The sequence below is a fragment of the Sparus aurata genome, chromosome 1 (assembly GCF_900880675.1).
Source record: "Sparus aurata chromosome 1, fSpaAur1.1, whole genome shotgun sequence".
Classification (NCBI taxonomy): Eukaryota; Metazoa; Chordata; class Actinopteri; order Spariformes; family Sparidae; genus Sparus; species Sparus aurata.
In genome coordinates this window covers 20052078-20075069 of record NC_044187.1, presented here as the reverse complement: position 1 = coordinate 20075069, position 22992 = coordinate 20052078, and the positions used below count along the sequence as shown (strand labels likewise).

Genomic DNA, 22992 nt, shown 5'->3' with positions numbered 1-22992 from the left:
TCACATACAGGATGATTTCCATCCTACAGGTTGTATAATCCTGCTAATGAATGCACATGAATGCATGTTTGTGGGTGAATTTCATAGCTAACCACGAGAGTTTAAACAAAGGATGACGCATACCAAAGGTGATATCAATGGTTCTGATGTATCAATTTAGATAATTTGTTTTTAAGCTGTCCATAATGAGTCAAACAATGTTACAGGATTGCAATGCCAGGCCGGTGGTCTGCCAGTGGTTCAAAACTTGCCACCTACATTCCGCACAATACAATTTAACCACCGCATGACATCACAGGAGTTACCCTTTCACCTATCAGTCGTAATAGTTTGATTAATAAATAAATAATATAACAGTTATAGAGGTAAGTCTGTTGTATAAACTGAACTTTTGTTTTGAAGACTTTATATGGATTTATATGATAATAAATTATTCTTATCTAAAGTAAAAAATTTGAATGCAGGACTTGAGTAAATGAGCATTTGAATGTTGTGGTATTGCTAGTCTTACTTACATAACCCAATCTGAATACTTCTGCCACCACGGTCCTCATGCCATCACGCTTGAAAATTGTGGTCTAGTGGACCTGCCCAGCATTTTCATACAAAGTTACAAAGCATGCAAGAATGTTAGTTGTTTGATTGTAACATGCACCCAAGGGAACATCTGTATTTGCTTGTCTCTTAATTTGTTAATGTCTTTGTGTATATATGTTATCTGTTTCTAATATTGTGTCCACCCCATCTATAATTTGGCTGGATTTAAAGTTTAAAAAACATCAGTATGCATAATCAACAGCACCATAAACTACAGCCTCAATTAAATAAAGTTTAATCAACACTTCTCTAAAACGTCTGTTTTAAAAAAAATGGCCGCAGTACCATTATTCGCCACAGGAGGGCGGTTCATGCATAAACCGGAAGCAGGAAATGGCGTCAACGTAGACGTGCGAAATTCAAACTTCTGTAACAAAACATCTCTCTGCCGGAGTGCTTTGCTCTGCCATATGGTTGTTGGCTGACTTCACCTTCTTCTGCTCCTATTTTCACATAAACTCAGGTAAATTCATAGTGACAATGGGCGTCGTTCCGTAAGCTTATAGTGCCGCAATTTAACTAAATTAACTTGAATTAGTTTTATTGGTATTAACAATTTCTTTCAGTTAGCTAACGCTACAATTTTTTTGTTTGTTTTAGCGTTAACTGACGTTAGCATGTTTAGCTAGCAAATGTTACCCACCTTCTAACGTTTAACTTGAACACGGAGATAGGCGTGTGTACTCCAGCTTAGTTGAGTATTTTAGACAGTTTTAGACATTTTTTTTTCTCCACCGCAGGCAGGTTTATCTTCGCCCGGTTGAAGCAGGGAGGATGCCGGTGGAACGGACGGAGCACCGCGGAGCCGACGAGCTCTTCAAATTCTATGAGGTTTATGAGACCATCGGCTCAGGTAAGTTAATGACGATAATAATGTGATGTCTGTGTACGTGAAGCAGCTCTGTCAGTGTCGTACCCTCTCTAATGGGTGTTATGGACCTTGTGTGTTTATTCAGGAGGCTTCGCAAAGGTCAAGCTGGGTCGACACATCCTGACAGGAGAGAAGGTTGCCATTAAAATCATGAACAAGAAGGATCTAGGGGTGAGTCGAGAGACCCTTTGCCCAAACAGGGTGTGGTGAATCCGTGGTATATGTTTGCATGGAACAGGACCACATGTCACAAAAGACAGTAGCGACTATAAATTGTGTGTGATATATTAAAGTATAGTCTTAAGTTTGTGAAATGTAAAACAAAACACAACACACCACACCCCAAAATTGAGACATACAGTGATATGTGATAAAGAAAAGGCAAACACATCCTGACTTTGGGAGGTGAAATGACTGACAATTAAGTCATTTTCACAACTGTCTGAGATTTTGATTAACTGAGGCTTGATGAAATGTTAGATTCAATATTGCTAAGTAGGGATGCATGATATGGATTTTTTTTTCAGCCGATACCGATAATTGGCTGCTTCTCATGGTTGATACGTATAAAATAACCAATGGTTTCACAATTTTATATTTTAAAAGGGAGTTCTTGATTGTAAGAAATGCTAAGATGAAGAAGGCAAAGATGGATGATTTTTCAGTTCATAGCTCTTAAGATTAGTCATGTTAGAAGTTAGACTTTTCCCTCTCAGAACCCTCATGGAACATACTGATTGTTTTACATTTACATTTTAGGGCATTTATCAGATGCTTCTGTCCAAAACAACTTGCAGTAATTCATACACTGATGGCGCTGGCTGCCATGCAAGGTGCCGACCAGCACATCAGGAGCAATTTGGGGTTCAGTATCTTGCCCAAGGACACTTCGACATGCAGACCAGGGGAATCGAACCAGTGGCCTTCCGAAAAGAAGACACTGGCTTGACCCCTGAGCCACAGCTGTAATACTGCAAATTACAATAGTGTTGTCTTCCTCTGCAACTGCAAAATATCTCAACACTGTTGCCTCTGGTTCTTTTTCCTCTTCTGATTCATGTTTACTGGCAGATCACAGACCAACTTTTGAAGGTGCATACCACCAACTACAGTGTCTGAGTGTGTAGATTCTGTGCTTGTTAAATCAATGAAAGCAATTTGGTTTCATGTTGTTGACTCTATTTATCAGCAAGAAATTCACTGATACGATAAATGGCCCATAATATAAATGTACCAATATTGTTATTTATCCTGCGTCCCTAATTGCAAGTACTTTGCTCAATATTTATTTTCAGTATCTTATATCAGTTGTATACAAAATCACATCACAAGTTACTTCACAAATTGAAGTAACTGTATGATCAATGCAATCAGTTGTTGTACCACTTCCAAGCATTGCATCAGACAAAATTCAAACACATTTTCTTCGTTAATTGTTCAAAGTTGTTGAAACGTATTATTAAGAAATGTTGACCGAATATGTTCATACCAACACAATGTGATCCCACTAAAAGCAAATAAACACCAATTACCAAATTGTCTCCGATCCTGTTTAGAACTATTTGATATTATCAGTAACCTTCTTTGCCTTTTTATTTTGTTCCTTATTCCTTATTTTTGGAGAAACATGGTTTGCCATCTTCCTGTGTTCTGCTTAACAAATATTTAACAAATTACACAATAATTGAACAATCTGTCACCCCAGGATGATCTACCCCGTGTGAAGGTTGAGATTGAGGCCATGAAGAACCTGAGTCATCAGCACGTTTGTCGCCTCTACCACGTCATAGAGACCTCCACTCAGATCTTCATGGTGCTGGAGGTAAGTACACATGCACAGAAAGTATGAGTGTGAATATGACGTTGTTCTCTTCAATCAGTTTGCATCCTCTCTCCCTCTGTCATTTTTTTCTCCCTCTCAGTACTGTACAGGTGGGGAGTTGTTTGACTACATCATAGCAAAGGACCGTCTGTCTGAGGAGGAGACCAGGGTGTTCTTCAGACAGATTGTGTCTGCAATGGCCTATGTCCACAGCCAGGGATACGCACACAGGGACCTCAAACCGGTAAAAACAACCACTTGATTGCATGTGAACGAGTGACAAGAAACTACGATAAAATGTGTCTGCTTGTCTGTGATATATTGTGCATATTTATTCTAATGCCTGCTGCGATGTTTGTCTATCTGACCTGAAGGAGAACTTGCTGATTGATGAAGACCACAACTTGAAGCTCATAGACTTTGGATTATGTGCCAAACCTAAGGTACATCTCCACATTCCTCATTTCTCATTGTGTAGTCATTTGTCCAAGTAGCGCGAAAGGAAGAAGGATACATACACATCTGTTTAGATAAATCTGTTTGATTGGTCCCACAAACACTGTATTTGACCATTTAAGGGGTTTATCAGGTAGAAGCTGATGCCAAAAGACATGTGTTTTTCAATATGGATAAGTGCCTTTAAACTAGTGATTGACCGATTATCTGATCCGATATTCTGCATTTTTCCGAGATCAGTTTTTTGTTTGTTAGATTGCAGAACAATAAAAGATTGAACTACTTTTGCTTTTTCACTTAGTACTTAGTTACATTCCATCACTGGTTACTCTAAGATTTACATTTTTTACTGATGTACATGGGTTCCAAATATCAGTTATCAGTCTCACTTATAATCCCTGGAAAAATACATATTGGTTGACCTTTTTTATACAGCTGATGTGTAAATCCAGATCATGTGGTCTGTTATGTGGTTATCTCTCTTCCAGGGAGGTTTGAGTTATGAGCTCATGACGTGCTGTGGCAGCCCTGCGTACGCTGCTCCTGAACTCATCCAGGGAAGAGCATATATTGGTTCAGAGGTAAGAGATATGCTATGAGCTGTTCACAGCTAGAGCCACCCAGGTTATAATTTAAAGATTTGTACTTACTTAAACCCACAAATCATTGCATTTATTTTTCACTAAAAGTCATGATAACCTGCCTGTTCCACGATGCTGCTTTTTTCATGGTGTACTGATCATATTCGCTGGTGCATGACTCAGTGCAACTGAGCTGTGAAATCCCAACTCTAACACTTGAAGCTGAAATACTGGTGTGTGTGTGTGTGTGTGTGTTGTGTGTGTGTGTGTGTGTGTGTGTGTGTGTGTGTGTGTGTGTGTGTGTGTGTGTGTGTGTGTGTGTGTGTGTGTGTGTGTGTGTGTGTGTGTGTGTGTGTGTGTGTGTGTGTGTGTGTGTGTATAACCTACAGGCTGACGTGTGGAGTATGGGAGTGCTGCTGTTTGCTCTGCTCTGTGGATACCTGCCCTTTGATGACGACAACTGCATGGTCCTCTACAGGAAGATTACAGTAAGACATTTTCCCACCACTCTAATATTTCTGGAAATGAATTATCAGAAATTCTGAGCCCCAATTATGAAAAAGAGGAGCATTGTTTTATTGTGTGTATCATGTTATTTTTTGACTCAAGAAAAACTGGTTGAATTTGTAAAATGATGATCGTGAATTGACCTCACTATCTTGTATCCGTTTCCTACAATTATTATGAGTTATTATAGTCATTACCACCTTTTTTCTTTTATCTCATCAGAGAGGTAAATATGATAACCCACGGTGGCTCTCTCCAGGCAGCGTCCTCCTCCTCAACCAGATGATGCAGGTACACTATCAGTCATTCTCTTTCCTCTTATTGGCCACGATCTCTCCTCTTTTTTCACTTTTAGCTATTTCAGTTAACTGTACACTGGTTTGTGTTTGTCACAACACCTTGCCATAATAGAAGAGTAGAACAGATGGAGAGTCTATGATTATTTTAAAAAAGAAATTAAATTCAGAATTCAAATAGTTTTATTGACCTGTACAACATATTTAAGACCCATGGTAGATTGTTGGATTTGTAGTCTCTTGCATGTTGAGCTGTAGTTTCTGTTTGTGTCCTGTAGGTGGACCCCAAGCTGCGTGTGACTGTTAGACAGCTGCTGGACCATCCCTGGGTGATGAAAGACTACAACAGCCCTGTGGAGTGGCTCAGCAGGCAGCCGGTACACACACACACACACACACACTCTCTCTCTCTCTCTTTCTGTTGATGTCAAACTGACATTTTTTATCACTTTTCTGAGGTTTTTGCATCAGTCAACACTCAGGTCCTTTCCCTGTAACGATTCAATAATGCTTGATTTGACTTTTTGATCTTTTTCTTTTTTTTGAGAATTGTTGATTCTTGTTCGTACATGAACATTGAAGAAAAAAAAACTGACAACATGATGTTTTCTTTGGTAGCTTGGTCACATAGATGTGGACTGTATCACTGAGATGGCTGTCAACATGAAGCGATCTCGGGAGAGCACCACCGCGCTTGTCAAGGAGGTGTGTGCTCATTTGTGCCCAGTGTTGGCGTTCATGTTTATTATCAGTTCAACATCTGTGGATTTTTATTGTGTTATGGATGGTGACATCACCGCAACTGCACATGTTAAACATTTTCGTTCCCCTTGTATTCTGTGAATCTTAACTCAGTGGCGGTATGACCAGACCACAGCCACCTACCTGCTGCTGCTGTCAAAGAAGCAGAGGGGCAAGCCTGTCCGCCTGCGCCCTGAACCAACAGTCTGTGAGGACTCCTGCTCTCCACTGCACCAGGGAATACAGGTCAGACTCGGGACCACAACTCCCAAAAGGCTTTGTTCCTTTTCTGGGCTGCTGACTGTCTTTACAACTGCATGTTCTAGTTCAGTCTTTATGACTCTACTCTGCACCTTACACATTTATTGTTTCCCAGTTCCGGATGTTGTTGCAGGTCTTTGATTTGTTTTCCCCTCTTACTTTCAGACAAGGAACACCCTTCACTTCAGTGAGGATGAAGACGCAGTGATTGTCGGTTCTCTCGACTTTTGCTCAGAGTACATTGATGACTGCCCGTGGGTGTCAGGCACACAATACACGCCCCAGGGGGTCAGAGGTCAGCCAGATGGATCCGCAAACAACAAAGACATGGTATGTGAAAGCTGGGACGAATGTGATTTTGCAGCCTTCCCTGTCCTCAGATTAAAGGAACATTCCACCCCCAAATCAAAAAGACATATTTGTCGTCTATCCTGTAACACTCTTTATCCATCTAGATTGTTATGTTGTGAGCTGCCGAGTTTTGAAGGTGTCATCTTTGGAGATGTCTGCCTTCTCTTGAATATAATGGAACTAGATGGCAAAAATAGGGTTCTCCGCTCATCTTCCAGCAAAATTCAGCTGAATCAAGTATAGATTTTTTTTTTTTTTAATACAAACTCAACAGCAATGTCTCTTTCCAGAAATCTTGACCTGGTTACTCAAAATAATCCACAGAACATGTTGAGAGCAGCTGAATGTAGGAACTATTTTCTTTTACCACACAGAAGGAAACATGCATCTGCTCATAGGTAAGGGGCTCGTGCTCATGCTCGGGATATGAACGTCAATAATATCCTCTTCAGCTGGGCTGTAATGTTGGCTAGCTTAGTTGGCTAGCCTCTCGTCCACGAGTAGGCGCATGCTTTGTTATGTGCAGTGATTCGGTTGGTGGTTGTAGTTCGGAAGAAAAAATAGGTCCAATATGAAACTGCTCAAAACTATTTTTGTGGATTAGCTTGAGTAATCAGTTTTTCTGGAAAACGACACTGACAAGCCATGACGCTTCCAGAGATGTCTACTCACACTGCATATATCTCCTCTTTGTATTCCTAAAGAGACTTGCATCTCCAGCTGTGGAGAGAAGATGCGCTTACAGCCCGAACCCAGACAGGGGGCGAAAGGCAACAACACCTCACCGCCAAGAAAGAAGGGGCAGAGACCAGACTGCTGAAAACAAGGAGAATATTGCTGTGCAGGACAAAGATGTTGATATATTTGCGTTGCCTCCTCCTCGAACTCCTGTGTCCAGTAAGAAGAATGCACGACCCAACAAGAATGTGCTGACAACACCTAATCAAAATGCAAATGGCACTAAAACCAAGGCAGTAACACCCAAAGGTAAGATGAGTCTCTCTGTTACTCAACCAGTGGCAGTAATGAAGTGCAGACAATGCAGGATTTCAGTCCGTCGTGCAGTTTATTTGTATACCATAATTGTTTATTGTTCCAAACAAGGGCTTTGAAGTACAATCTCTATTTGATTATTTGCATTAGCCAACTGGCCCTCTTCACGTTGCTCCCTTTCATTTATCTGTCCCTCGCTCTGTCTCATGCAGCTGTCATAATCACAAGTGCCACGTCCACATGCCACACATTTGCAAGTAAATTGTCTTCTGGTAATAAACTCATTTATTGGGCGTTTTTTTGTTTTGTTTTTTTATCCCAAACCCACTCATATTTCTATGATTTAGCTGTCAGTGGAAAAATGGACACACACACACTCTAGAGCCTACTTATTGTCACTGTCAACTCAAAGGTGAGGTTATTATCAGGAAGCTAATTCTGTTCACTTATCTGTAAATGAAGGACACTAATATGAATGGAGAATCATTAAAGTCTTAATTATTTGTCGAAGTGAATTCTCGGCTCAGACGTCCAGCCTCATTAGTTTCCTCTTTAAACTCGGCCACAAGTCGGCTAACGCGCCACAGCTGACCCAGTTGGTGTTAAAACCCTGTGGAATCTGGCTCGGTCCTGCTCTCCTTACAGCCTCTTGTTCTCTAAGCTACAGTGCAGACATGCAGCCACTGACACACACACACACACACACACACACACACACACACACACACACAATATGGTCTGGTGTGTCTGTCCCTAGGCGTGTGCTGTGACAGGTGTAGCTGTCTCTTTCCTCTGCTCACTGTCCCACGTGGGCTGTAGTGACATGTGTTCTCTTGCCACTAAAGCCTAGTCTCTCTCTTTGTGTGTGTATATATATATATATGTGTGTGTGTGTGTGTGTGGGTACTTGTCTCTGTGTATACCAAAGCCTTTGTGTTCACAAGTCCAATGTCAAAGCCAGTGAGCTCCATGCATAAGAGCAAAGGGCTCTACTGGCCAGTTTCTCAAGTTTTTTTTTTTTTACATTTATTTTCTGTCAAGAGGATTTAAGGTTGGAAAAATCGTCTTATTCTATATTGTATTGACCACATCATATATTTTGCATCAGTCTTTCTTGAACTTATAAGATGCTGAGTGACACCAGGTGAGATATTTGAACACAAACATTTTCTTTCTTCTTTACTAGACCTTGCAACGATGAATTGATTAATTGTCAACTATTAAATCGACCTTCAACTATTTTGATAATCAATTAACCGAGTAGTTTTGTTTTAGAAAAACTTGTCAAAATTCTGAGCTTCTTTAATCTGAACAGTTTCTGGTTTCCTCTTTGATGCTGAACTGAAAGTATTGGGTTGTGGACTAAACAAGATATTTAAGTGTGTCATCTTGGTGCTTTGGGAAACACTGACATACTATTTTGTTTTTTAACACAATTTCTGCCATTTTCTTGACTAATCGATTGATCAGCCGGTTGCTGCAGCTGTACATATTTCATATCTTTAGAAACATTTGGATTTTGAGGAGAACTTTGCATAACTTTGTTTTTTAAATTTTGGCTGCAGCGCATGAGCATGTAATGAGTGGTGCAGCAGTGGGTGTATGAGATTAATTCATCTTTGTTCCACTTTGTATGTTGTAGGTGGAGGCAGTGCCTCTAAAGAGCAAAGTAAGAAGAGGACAGAGAACAAGGAGTTTCCGAACATTGAAATAATGGCCTTCAGTCCTGAGCGAAGGTGAGTGGGTTAGGCGGAGGCTCTGAGGTGAGAGTCAGAAATGGGAGAAAGGAAGGAGGCTAAAGTTCACATGTAGGATTGCTGCAGATTTCAGGGTGGACTAATGGGCTAAAGGGACTGAACCACATTAAAAGGTGACTGATTTGATAAAAAAAAAAAAAAAGAATACTTGTTGATCAGCAGTCTTGCTGAAGGCAGTCTGAAGCCTTAATATTTTAAAATTGGACAGAGAAACTATTACATAGTTCAATGTTGGCTCACATAAGTTTGGTCAAAAGACCCACTGAAGGGATTTAATGTGTGACTCTGTTTGCTCTAAAGGTCTCGGTCTCTGGATTTGGCTGTTACTGGAGACAGTGGGAAGAAGAAGAGAGGAGGGAAAGTGTTCGGTTCCCTGGAGAGAGGCCTGGATAAGGTGATCACCATGCTCACACCCAGCAAGAGACGAGCCCTGCGTGATGGCCCGCGCAAGATCAAGGTATACACATTTCTTGTAACCGGTTCTGTGTCCCACGTCAAATTATTAGCCCACAGAGAAAAACATTTCTATCTGTCTTTACCTCCAGGCACAGTACAATGTTACTCTGACCAGCCAGACCAACCCAGACCAGGTCCTGAACCAGATCCTCTCCATCCTGCCGGAGAAAAACGTTGATTTCACACAGAAAGGGTAAAATGACGCACGTTATCCCCTTTTCTGATCAGACATCCCATTCTTTGAACCGATGCTAATCGTCCTCTTCCCTCTTTCTTTAGTTATACCCTGAAGTGTCAAACACAGGGCGACTTTGGGAAAGTAACCATGGCGTTTGAGCTGGAGGTGTGCCTGCTGCAGAGGCCTGAGGTCGTGGGGGTTCGCCGCCAGAGGCTGAAAGGAGACGCTTGGGTCTACAAGCACCTGGTTGAAGACATCCTCTCCACATCCAGTATCTAAATAATGCACTTTCCTGCAATACCAATTCAATTCAATAAAGGGTGATTGATCAGTGATTGATGGTGTATTTGCACATTAATGATCAGTCATTCATTATTCATTGTGAATATTTAAACCTGTCCATAGCCTAGTTTAAAATCCCTAGACTAGATGTTGATTTAAATTTATGAGCATTACATGTCAGGATCCTGTACAGCAAATCTTGTTTTGTGTAGAATATTGTTTTACTTACTTACTCATAAGCTAAATAGGATCTGCGCCAATCCTCTCGAGATGAATATCTGTTTGTATGAAATGAAACAACGTTATTTACAGCATACCTTCTGGCTACTTATTTCCATATTTATGTCTTGATGCTGTTATTCTCCCCTGTAGGCGCTCAACTTGATTGAATAACATGAAGACAGGGCATTTCTAATTTACTGTCATTGTTTTTTTGATGTTTATGTTTACATGTCTTCTATCATGATGTTTTTACATGGTTGTCTCGTCTGCTTTTATGTTTATGTTTAGTTTTTAACTATAACGTTTTGTCTGATCTTTCTGACATGTAAAAAGAGCAAAATAAATGGTTTCTAGCAAATACATTATGCCTGTTTTTATGTAGACAGATGCATTAATGTTTTTGTTTTTTTTAATTCAGCAGTTTGATGGAGCAGTGGTGTGTTTTACACTCTGTCATCATCCTTCTGTTCGTCTTCTAGGCTTCACTCCTCTGTGGTATGAAGATTGATAGTGATCGTTGAGCTTAGTGACAGCGTTTCTACCAAAAGCGTTGAAAGGTGTCAAAAGTCTACAGCGTTTCATCAGCAACATCAACCATAATAAAGCACATACAAAGTTTATTTTGGGCCCTTGAAAATTATAACTTTGGAACACATCTGGAATCTGCTGTGTTCTCAAGTAAATGTAAAACTCCAATGGAGGATAATGATTTAGCCTTAATGCTCAAAATGGTGGATGATCATTGTTATGGCAGGGATGGCTGTAGGAGCGTGATTGTTATGACCGTCTGGATGACTTAAATAATGATGATCATTGTTGAAACATCTGAACAGGGTAAAATGCAAGAGTCGAAGGGCTTCTCTCCCCCTCCCCATTCCGAGACAAGATGCCACTTAGTCACAACAGCGCTGCAGCTGATTGGCATTTATTCGTGGCAGGTTCTCCTTGGTGTCTCAGCAGGGAGGGGAAAGGTAATGGTGGGTTGAGAGGATGATAAGGGGGGTTCGACCTTAATGGAGTCTGAGAGAGGGTGGGTGGTGGGGATGGTAATTTAAGACAGGGTGAAGGTTGGAGTTTGAGAGATAGAATAAATCCCCATATCCTCTATAGTATTCCACTGGTGGTGATGACTCCTGCTGGGTGGAGGTTGGAGGATGAGAGGCAGTGTTTGTGTGTGTGTGTGTGTCGTGGACAACAGCTGGACTAAAAGCCAGCTGTCACCTTCATCACATATAAGAGAGACTTTCTTTTTACTGGCTGTTGCCCATTTTCGTCCCCTTAAAAACGAGCCACTGCAGGAGCCTTTTTGCATGCTTTCTATGAACATCTATTCAATGTTTTGGTCCAGAATCAGGAAATTGGTGCCTTATTCATTTGATTTACTTTAACCCCTCAGGTGGAGATTAAGATAAACCTTAAAGGGGTGTTGTGTGATGTTATGTCAAAGACATATATAGTTTAATTTGTTGAGTGCAGAGATATCTGCTGAAGTCCCTGCTGGAAAAAACAGCATAGACCAGCACCAAAACACAACATGTGCAGCAAGACCAGCATATGTTGTGTTTTGGTGCTGGTCTATGCTGTTTTTTCCAGCAGGGGTTAGCATGCTAACCAGCTAACACAGACCCATCTTGTCTTGCTACTTAGAATTCAAGTTTCTCTCTTTAACTGAACTAAGTCAACTTGATTGCATCAGCAACTCATTGTTAAACACTCTTAATTCAAACTTGACATACACAGATTTTAACTTACAAAAAATGTCTTGGTTTGTCTTTCAACAATCACCTCTGTTTAAATCGAGATAAATCCTCAGTTTGCCGAGTATGATGTGGAAATATTCTGGCTCCCTATGCTGGTTTTTCTGCCTGCTGCTCTCTCCCTCCCCTCCTGTTGCAAATCTCTCCTGTCACACAATGTCTTCGTATCCCTGAAGTCAGGGTCGCTGTAAATCACCTCCATACTGTACCCGTTGTGGTCAAAATGGCCTCCATTGGTCCCGTAGGCGTGCTCAGTCCCAGTCTAGTGTCCAGCTGAGCCCTGTCGCCCACGGTGACTACTCCAATGATCTGAGGTCATGGTCCAGGCAGGCTCCACTTAGCTAATACAGCCATCAGCTCCATAGCTAACTGCATCTAACTATGTAACAGCAACTAGCCAAAGATGGCTATCAGAGGATATATTGCGGAGCAGTTGGCAGTTACTCAATTTTTTTGGAGCTACCGTCAAATACTGACCTCGTCTTTCAAATCACACCTTCAAGTCCAGGCATGGTCTGTCATGAAATGATTCATGCTGTTGACCCTCCACTCAAACAGGTGGCGCTGACAACTCCCTCAATCAAGCAGCACAGTCCACACTGATTTGAGAGCAAGAGTCTTGCACGATGTCCTGAGGAGGATTAATGAATTAGAGCAGAGAATTTAAACTGAATATAGAATAGTGTGAAGCCAACCGTGGGACTGAAGCAGGAGTGAACTGACCCACAGTTGTACATCCAGATTGGAAGAAGTGTGTTGGGTGAGTAGACATGTAAATCTATCATAAACTGCTCTCATCAAGTTATTAAAATGTGCAGTTCCTGTTGAGTTGTGTGAATACTCAAACAGATTAGAGCAGCTTGGTGCTGAACTGTGTTTTGTTGTTTTCAGGCTTGGGAGTGTGAAGGCGTGTAGGAGAAATGAGGCCTCTGCTGGCAATCGCTCTCATTCTCCTTTTCCTATGTGAGTTTATGTTTCTTGAGAAGTGCTATTATAACGATATGGTCCAACAATTTTGCATGCTGTGTGTGTGTGTGTGTGTGTGTGTGTGTGTGTGTGTGTGTGTGTGTGTGTGTGTGTGTGTGTTTTATTTTAAATGTTTATTTGAGATGGACATAGCAATTACATTGGACAAACCATATGCATTGTTTAAGTGTTTTAGCACAAGTGCTAATTCACAACACTTGTCCATAGGCAGCTTTTGAGAAGATAGAGCAGTTAGAAAATAGGGCAATTAAAATAATAAGAGTGGAAAAAGAAAAAAAAAAAAAACAGCAGCAAAACGAGAGAAAAAAAGATATCAAAGAAATACAAGCAAGTTTCAAATAAGGGACATAAAAGGCAACAGAGCAAAGGCAATATGAGCAAGCAGTAAACCAGTTAAGAACTATGTGTGTGTGTGTGTGTGTGGCAGCTGCATGACACATCCATTTCTTTTGTTCTTCTGTCTGCGTATCTGTACGTTGCTCAATTTTCAGGGCTTCACAAGGCTCGAACGTCTGATGACGCCTTGCATGGAAATCCTTGTGAGGTAGGTTGATGCAAATAAATGAATGGTGAATGGCAAAAAGATCCATGTGAGAAAAAAAACTCTGAGATTCTCCAGACGATTTTGCAGGAAACTGTTTTCAGAGAAAAGATGCTAAAAACCTACCGCACACTACCTTACCAGCACTAAAAGGCAGACAGACACAGAGAGCTGGTGAACATAGTGAAGTGTGGAGACATTTTCCTCGGGAGTTGGTAAAGACCCAACCAGAACTCAAAGAGTGTAAATATTGGACTTAAATTTGACAGGAGGCCAGAAGCCAGCTCCAAATGTATGATAGCGTTGCTCCATGTCTGCTGGATGTGTAGATCTGCATAGCACTACCATAGCAACTTAAAGATGATAAATATGTAATCTAGGAACCATGGCTACCATAGATACTAGTCCCTTTTTTGATTATATATTATGTTTCCACCTTGCGTTTGTATCTTTTAGGCAGTATCCACGAGTGAGGCAGTGGTGTCTCTCCTCTTGTCTCCTCTGTCTCTGTACTCCTGGCTCACCTCCACGCTGCTCAGACTCGTCCTGTCCATCCCGGCTCTCGTCCTCAGCTCCATCCATCAGTCCCTGCTTCTGCTCCTGGCCGGGCCTTGGTGCGTTGCCAGCGTCTGCGTCTCCCTACTGCTGACATGTCTCCACGTGGCCCTGTACCTGCTCCACTTCGCTCTGGTGGTTGGGGTTGTGGCCATTTTGACACTGACGCAGAACAAAATGGCTGACAGCGACACCACCAGTGAGAAGGTCTTATACCAGCGGAAGAAACTGGAGATGCGCCACACCAAAAGCAGACTGAGGATGTTTGGCCGTAGGGTCGCGCAGCAACGCTGAGTTCTGCTGAAAAAATGATCATATTGTGTGTTTCTTTGGAGTAAAAAGCCCCCTCAATTTGCTTGGACATGTGTTTACCTTCATTTATTTAATGAACATAGAACTGTAGTTGATTTTTACACAGATTCTATGCTTTAAATTGGCTTTGGGACACTTTGTAGGAAGCAACAGGAAAAGAAAAACACTGATTAGCGCGCATCCTCGTGACCTAAATGAGGGTGAAAATATATGTGCTAGTTACTACTTTAAAAAACAGCATGCAGTTGTCCACTTATCTATGGCTCTCACTTTCTCTCTACCTCGTCTTTAAACGTGGTGCCCCAATTATCGGCGGATTGTTGTGCTGTTTTCCTCCCATCCGCAGATGTTATCATTAGACATGTCCGTCAAACGGAGATGAGCGGATAAGAGAAAAAGAGAGAGGAATAAGAGAATATTTTCTGCATTCATTGTGCCTTTTAAATGTGTGTTTATACAGTGCGGTCCCACAGCGTGGAGGCTCGCAAACCATATTCCTGAAAAACACTAATAAAGGGAGTTAACAGGGAGAGAAACTACATGTGGTATAGGCGTCGAGCCAAGATAGCGAATGCTTGGCCAACCAGTAAACAGTATGTGCTGACACGCTGTGGCTCTCAGATCACAGGGAAGCATTAAAAAAAAGCATGAAGAAACAATTTTATCAAAACTATTAACACTCCAGCCTGAGGGCGCAGCCATAAAAAGTAATGGGTGAACTTTCTGTGCTGTTGTAAATGTGCGTGAGTGTGTGTGAAAGAGACAGACAGAGAGACAGAGGGGAAATGAGGCTGGATCATAGAGATTTATTACATGGCCGTGGCATCCTAATTAGCATAAAGACTGGACCGGCCCACTCAAGCAGAGAATTAAAAACCTTAATTGTGCTGTCAGCCTTCCTCTCTCTTTCTCACTGTTGACTCTACTTCATTCCACTCGCATTCGTCTGCTCCCGCTCTCCGCGCTCTCTCCTCGCTGCTTATGAAGTAGCCTCCGTCCATGCTGTTTAATTGTTAGTGATAAATGGGAAGCAGGATGTTTGTAATTGTCTGGGCGATGGGTAGAGGACGACAGAGATCGTCTGGAGGAGGGGAGGGAGAGTTTTCCCATTTTAAAAAGAGGAGAGTGAGGAGGCCATTTATCAAATGTTTGTTTGAAGGAGGGAAAATTAGCTTGGCAGACACAGGCGAGGAAGTGTTGGCGGGATTTGATCTCAGGCCAGACTCGGCCTACGTGGGGTGCCAAAGTTATCCCGTATGATGCAACGTTCACATCATATGGGATGGACTGTAGAAACAAGGAAGGTTACTGTGTTTTGGACCTGCCAATGGTCCCGTTATCAAACCACTTTATCCGTTAAATTTGTGGACTTGATGATGTGACGTATCCATGTTTGATATATTGGCGCTTACAGAGAAAATGTAAGTTTCCTCATCGACTGCAAAAGGTAATTAAAAGTCTGAAACCAACAATTATGACAGTGTGTGTGTGTGTGTGTGTGTGTGTGCCTTTCTGCCTTTGGTCATACAGGGAGACAACCTTAAGAAGTTATGGCGAGCCTTGTGAGGACAGTGTGGTGCTATCTCTCTTTTTCCTTTGATTGTCTTTTGAATTTTCTTCTTTGGGTCGGCCATCAGTGCTGATGCTGACTACAGAGGTCTTCTGCTAACATCCTGCAGATGCTTCGTTATAAATCACTGCCTCGTTCATTAAATCCTCACATGATAACACATATTTACCCTGCACTGAGAATCAAACAGATTTCTGACACACGAATAATCACTATTTTACGACATGGTGTGGACTCTTTTTTTGTTTGTTTTGAGGATTATAGGGCTGCAATAAAATGGCTGTAATTTGAAGTGATTATATATATATATATATATATATATATATATATATATATATATATATATATATATATTGATATATGCACACACTGGCTTTATGTCACATTCTGACCATTCAGTTATTATCTTTTCCCCCTATTGTTGAACTTATTCATTCAGCTGTACTTCTGTTTTTGTAAGTGAATTGAGAGCAATGTAAAACTGGAGCCTAATTCCTTGTATCTGTACGTGTACCTGGCCAAAAAAGCAGAAACTGATACTTAATGTAAACATATTGTGCTATGCAGCAAATTACAGGCATGGTGAAATGACAGCTGCAGATGCCCACAGATGAATCACCAGTAACAGATAAAAAAGAAAAAAAACAACAGAAAATGAAAGACGGATTTAGTCGATCTCTGGGAAATGCAGTCCTGAAGCCGCTAGCAACAATCGATCCGGGATGCCTGTGGACATTTGTACTTTTATGAATACAAAAATGTCTCCAGTAGATAACGTGATAGCTCAACTTGTGGGACAAAAGCTGCTAGGCTGCTAATGTAATAAGGACTAACAGAATAATCAGTAGGAAGAAGAGAGGAGGAGGAGGAGGAGGAGGAGGAGGTGTTTTGTGAGGGTCAGTCCTGTTTGTGCGTCTCTGCTGTCAAAGCCTCTCCTGCAGCAGCAGACGAGGTTAAGACTTAAGAGGCCAACCCCTCTCACACTGCCTCTCTCTCAGCACTGACAGCTCGCCCACACACACACACACACACACACACACACACACACACACACACACACACGTATACAACTGTACTCCCTACATGCATCGTCTTAAACATCCCTCTTTACCCCAATCCTCCTTCCTTCTTCTTCTTAACCTATCGGCCCTTCCTCTCGATCTCTCCCTTTCCCTCTCTGTCTCTTGCTCTCTCTTTGCCTCAGTTTCTCTCGTTGTTTTTCTGTTTCTTCTACTTCTTCTTCTTCTTCTTCTCTCTCTCTCTCTCTCTCTAATTGGTCTCTGCTAGGTTAGCTTAGACAGGCCTATTCATCATAGCACCATCCTCTGAGACAAACCCTCAGGGAGCATGGTGGAGATAGACGGAGTCAGACGGGAGGGCGAGAGTGTCTGCCGCTTGTCAACGCTCTCCTCTCCCCCCCTTTTTTTCCCCTCCTTTCTCTTTTCCTTCGTCCCTCCTTTCTCTGCTCAGTTCATAGATGTCAGTTTTGCAGAGGGGCGAGGGGATGGGGGGGGGGGGGATGTAGACACATTAGTTAGGCTATTAGTTCAACAAGCTGCTTCCATGCCTGTCAATGGTCCGACATCCACACGCTGACACACATGTACACACACACACGCACACAAACCTACACACACACACACACCTACACACACACTGTACTCACGTCTGACATTTGTTACATGTAGTATCTGTGTGAGGGAGTGATTGTGAGTGACGGGCCGAGGGCGGGAAAAAAACTTTACATGGAACTACATGTCTCGTCATTTCTGGTGTCTGGGGGGCCTTAATGACTGAAAGAAAGCACATAAGCACTCCCTACAAGCCTCGCTCATCTTTACCACTGTCAGTGTGTAATCATCGTCACTGTGACTTCTGTGTGTGTGTGTGTGCATGTGTGTGTGTGTGTGTGTGCTTGGACGCTGCTGTAAAGGGCAACGAGAGCATGTAAAGACTCATTCTGTGTCCAAATGTCTTCTGTGATAAGGTCAAACCGCATTTTCTTCTCTCTGAGTCTGTCAGAGAGTTTCTGCTCATATGATGAGCCAAGCGTCAGGCCAGCAGAGGACTGGATCACTTCTCTCCAACCCTTTACCTACAAAATAACAGCTTTAAAATCGTTTTGATGGTCCAGTGTCTTGTAATAGGGTGAAAATCAAACAAAATAAAAACGTTTACATGTTGCTTTAAAAGGTGATGATAGAAACAGTTTGCATGCAACTAAACATGAAAGTGGGACTGAAGCTTCCTCGTGACCCCTTAGAATGAAGTAATGTTGGCCTGTAGTCCCTCTCCTGTCATTGGGCGGTGGTTTATTCAGTTAAATTCCAAAGAGTTTAGGCTTTAAGATATCCAGTTTTCTGGTATTTACAAGCACAAAGTCAGAAGACTAACATCATCCAAGTTCAGGATCATTTAAAACATTTTTTTTTTTTTTTACCTCAAAACAATAACAAGCTGCTCTGGTAATAGGGCTCCATCATATAAAAGTATCATTCTGATTTAATACAACTCCTTTACTCCCCAGTTTATCTTGATCATCTAAAACACTGTTTTGTGAGGTAAAGCTAAATGTACATGCCTGAAGTGTGGTAACGAAGTCCAGAAGAATGAGGTAATGTTTATAATGGACAGTATGGATTCACCTTTACTTTCATATACGTTTAGTTCGCCAGCAGGCTTCATATAGGACAAGTCTCGACCTCACAATTTACCTCAAGAGTCATCGTTCAGTGTCAACGCAGGAAGTGGCTCCTCCTTGATGTAGTGAGGCACAAGGTGAGGAGGTCAGGGTGGCAAATGGGCCTGTAGCATGTTTGACTTTTTGACAATATGACAATTAACGTTTGCCTTCTTATTAATCATTAACACAACCTTAAGTGTAAAGTGTCAAGTGTCTAGTTGCCTACCCCAAAACTGGACTGTATTTCGATCTAAAAAAATAAAAAATATGGACAGAGGTGACGAGCCTTTAACCTGCCTTTTGTCTCACAGCCAGCACGGGGGCAATCCCAACTGGTTCCAAAAAGAAGTCTGATTGTATGTGAGCTTATGAGAAAATGAGCCAAGTTCTCACCTGATTCCTTACCTCAATTAACAGTTTCGTCATGGGGTTTATGGCCTCGATCGCTTGTTTGATTTGTCTTCAATGCGACATGTTGATCGTTTTATGAATTATAGTCCCAAGTAGAGTAAAATAGACGAGAGAGCAGGGTATGCTTTTGGGCATGGCTACCTTGTTATTGACAGTTGATACCAGAGTTTGTCTTCCGAGTGTGTCCCAAAAACTAAGATGGCGACAGCCATAATGCCAAACTCTCAGCTTCAAAATGGTAGTCCACGAAGCGATGGTTGACGTCATAGTAGCTTTGCATTTGCCTATATCCACTACTGCACAGATATCGTAAAAAGCAAGATTTCTATTACAATGTTGTTGTTGTAAAAGAAGAAAAGAGGTGTTGCAGAATCATCCAATATTGACGTCTTTGTCTGGTGATACAGTAATTAAAACTTGAACATCTGTGTGCTTGTGTTGCTTGTGTTGCTTGCCTTCTTCTTCTTTTAGGGAATTTTACCACTTTCCCAGATCTTAGCTATGAACTCAGGAAGTACAATGTCATAGTAACTAATAGTAGTAACTAATAGGAATTGTGGTCCGGACGAACAGAGTTGTATAAACCAGAGGAATCCTTTAAATAAATGAACACAAAATGATAAATAGTGCATAGCAATTTACATGCCTGTTGCACACCTTCAGAAATGTTTCTACACCCAAATGCGCAACATATCAAGACGAGACAAATTCGCTCGTGGAGATAAACAGTATCGACTAGCGAGAGAGCAAAGATGGCAGCGAGAGTGTGAATGCAAACACAGCAGCAGTCATGAATATGCAACGCGTGTATTAGCGCACTCCCCGCTCCGTCCTCTTTCTTCTGTGTGTTTTGTCAGCTTCTCTCTTTTCCTCTCCTCCTGTTTGATTCAAAGGCCCTGCTCTCTCACTTCTAATATCTCCTCAGCATCTCCTCCTTCTCGTTCCCTTCTCTCTCCTGCATGAGCCCCTCTTCACTAATCAGCTGAGGCCCAATTATACTCAGTTGGCCCCACACCTCCTCCCTACAGGGGCTCTGGGGGGCCAAAAAATACTGATGCTGACTGACGTTAATTTGCATGACTTCTTGGCCTCCATAAGTACCACTGTTGTCTGTCTCCTGCTCTTGTATAGGAAGCTAAGAGGAGGAGGAAGAGGAGGGGAGGAAGAGGGGAGGTAGAACATGTCAGCACCTAGTCATGTTATGTAATCCGGAGCAACAGAAGGGGAGCAAAGAGGACGGAGGGTGTGGCACTGCTTTCTAACTAACTCAACACTGTCAAACACTCATTTATTGGGCTGACATTGATCTGACAGATCCTGCAGCGGCTCTGCATCTGTCAGACAAACAGTGTTACTTTAGCAGTCTTCTAGCATAACATACAGTAGCTTTTTATACAGTGGTTGCGCAAAATTAAACAGTCCATCCGTACCTTAATTCTACTAGAAATAGATTCAAGAAGAAAAGGTGAAAAACTGAAGCAGCAGAGGCCGAGATAGCCTGACTTTAAAGGTCCAGTGTGCAGGATTTGAGGGACTTAGAGGTGAAAATGGAATATTCTACATGTAACACTGTTTTCATTTGTGTATATATCACCTGAAACTAACAATGGTTGTGTTTTTGTTACTTTAGAATAAAAGACAGAGGGAATCTACACTGTAAATTTAACGCACCCTCATGCAGAAATTAATTTTGCGCAATTCTGTGCACCACACAATTTCTGAGTGCAACACCACCGTCGTAAATACAAATCCCAGTTCTGTAACTATTTGTCAGACCACTGTAGATGCTCACTACAAACAAAACACGTCAGTTGTAACGATGTTACTTGTATGTTGAAGTAAACATGTGTGTAAGCGGTGATCCTACCCTCTCGCTGAAGTTACACTGAAACAAATGCTAGCTGAGACAGAGACAACATTCAGCCTGTTACAAATCACTGTATCATCAACATACATTTTAAGTTAAAGCCCCTGTACGGAGTTTTTAACTGGATATGCAAAAGTCTCTGGTTTCTGCTGATGTGTCTCTGTTACCTACAACAGCAAATGAGCCCATCAGTGTGAAGATACACTTTTTCTAAGTAGTCTAATTCTATACCTCTGAAAGGCCTTGGTCGGGTCGGACCACTGACGAAACGATTTACGGCAGTCAGACCGGAACTGACGACACTCAGCATATCTGTTTTGTTGCTACGCTAGCCAGTGCTAACCGAGCTAAAACTTTTGTCATGGCTGATAATAAGACAATGAAAAGAAAAATAATTCGAACCGAAGACCAACGAAAGGCCGAGAGGGAATCCGATCGAGCTAGGGCTAAACACGGATAAACATTGCCGATTCCTTCGAGAGATGGAGAGAGTTGCGGGGCTTGAAGGGATTCAAGTCGGATCCAGAATTTGCCCGATTCCTCCTAGACAGGTATGTAAATTTTATTTCATTTATGAAATGTATTGCGGGACGTAGTTTACAGTAATACATGAATTTATACTGTTACAACAAAGCTGGCTAACGTTACCACTAGATTAGCTCTTGATACTACACTCGTAAAAACGACAACAAACGTCTTAGATCACGCATCCATTTCAGCTGTGTGTATGCTTCAGCCCAGCCGACCTGCAACGATGCATCGGTAATATCCTCTGTCATTATAAATGATTCAGTTTCTTACTTAGAACAAAACATCCATCACAATCACTGTGACTTTGCTGTAACGCTAGCTCTGTAGCACCGTGGGTAATATTTATAGCCGGGAAATTGCAGTGCAACAGCAGCATTACACACAGTGACAATAGTGCAGTCTTTGCATGTTTAGCCTATGTCACAGACATCACGGTAATACAGTTAGCTTACAACGTAACGTATTATGTTGGCAATGCTACTGCAGTTTTTTCCAATGCTGGGTTATTGCACTGACAATAAAATATTACTAAGGTAAGTTGACAACTAAACTAAACAGTTATACTACCGAGTTATCTAAACTGTTGGTTGTAGGCTTACTGAACTTAGATGTATGTCTGTGTAAATTCTCATTTGTCCAGGTCAAGGCATGATTCAATTACTTAGAGAGAACTTAGATACAAGTTTTAACATTACTTTGTTTCACCGGCGGCATATTATATTACATAGAAATACAAATAGACACATTACCTCATCCATATGCACGCTGTAGATAGCTGCTAAAAAAAAAAAGTTTTCAAAGCAAGTCCCGTCTTCTTCCGACGTTTCCAAAACAAATCTACACGCGCCGGCCAGACAAACGTCTTCACGACAGTGGGCGCTAGGGCTCATGGGAAATGCGGTCTTCATTCCGTCAAAACACCACCGCTTTCTTCCACCGGGGCCGCCAAAATCAACACTAAATGAAAAGTCTGTACAGGGGCTTTAAGTTATATAATGTTGCTTTGGTCAATCCCCCAAAACAGTGAATCTTACATTCCTCTAGTCAAAACATAAAAGCATCTTGCTAAAAACCTTTGCTTTCGAACTTCATGCCCCTCCAAGTGTGTTTTGGACTAGATGAAGCTCCAACCAGAGCTCTAGAGGACATCTTTACAGCATGCTCTGTGTAGTCTCTCCCATGACCAGTAAATTGTCTTTGACATGTAGAATGTGTGCAATTTCCATTTAGATAAAATAGTTTTTTAAACAGATTATTACACACTAAACTGACTGACAACCTAGAGGATGGAGCATCAAACCACTGGTTGGTTTCTAGAAATGGAATGGGATTGGGAATTGTGTGTGGAATTGTCACTGGGGCCCCAAAGCTAATTCATTTTCTTTTTTTTGCCCTGGGACCCCTTTC

At 41.7% G+C, this 22992-nt stretch overlaps 1 protein-coding gene across 1 annotated transcript; it reads left to right on the top strand.

Annotated features, from left to right (window-relative positions):
* Window positions 1-924: 924 nt before the first annotated feature.
* On the top strand, window positions 925-10731 carry melk (maternal embryonic leucine zipper kinase). The gene is made up of 18 exons (XM_030412155.1): window positions 925-1060; window positions 1338-1450; window positions 1554-1639; window positions 3174-3290; window positions 3391-3534; window positions 3665-3733; window positions 4235-4327; window positions 4717-4815; window positions 5057-5125; window positions 5409-5507; window positions 5749-5835; window positions 5986-6117; window positions 6298-6462; window positions 7188-7470; window positions 9119-9212; window positions 9534-9690; window positions 9779-9882; window positions 9969-10731. The coding sequence occupies exons 2-18, from the start codon at window positions 1372-1374 to the stop codon at window positions 10144-10146; spliced, it is 2055 nt and encodes a 684-aa protein (XP_030268015.1). The 5' UTR covers window positions 925-1060; window positions 1338-1371; the 3' UTR covers window positions 10147-10731.
* Window positions 10732-22992: the final 12261 nt, after the last annotated feature.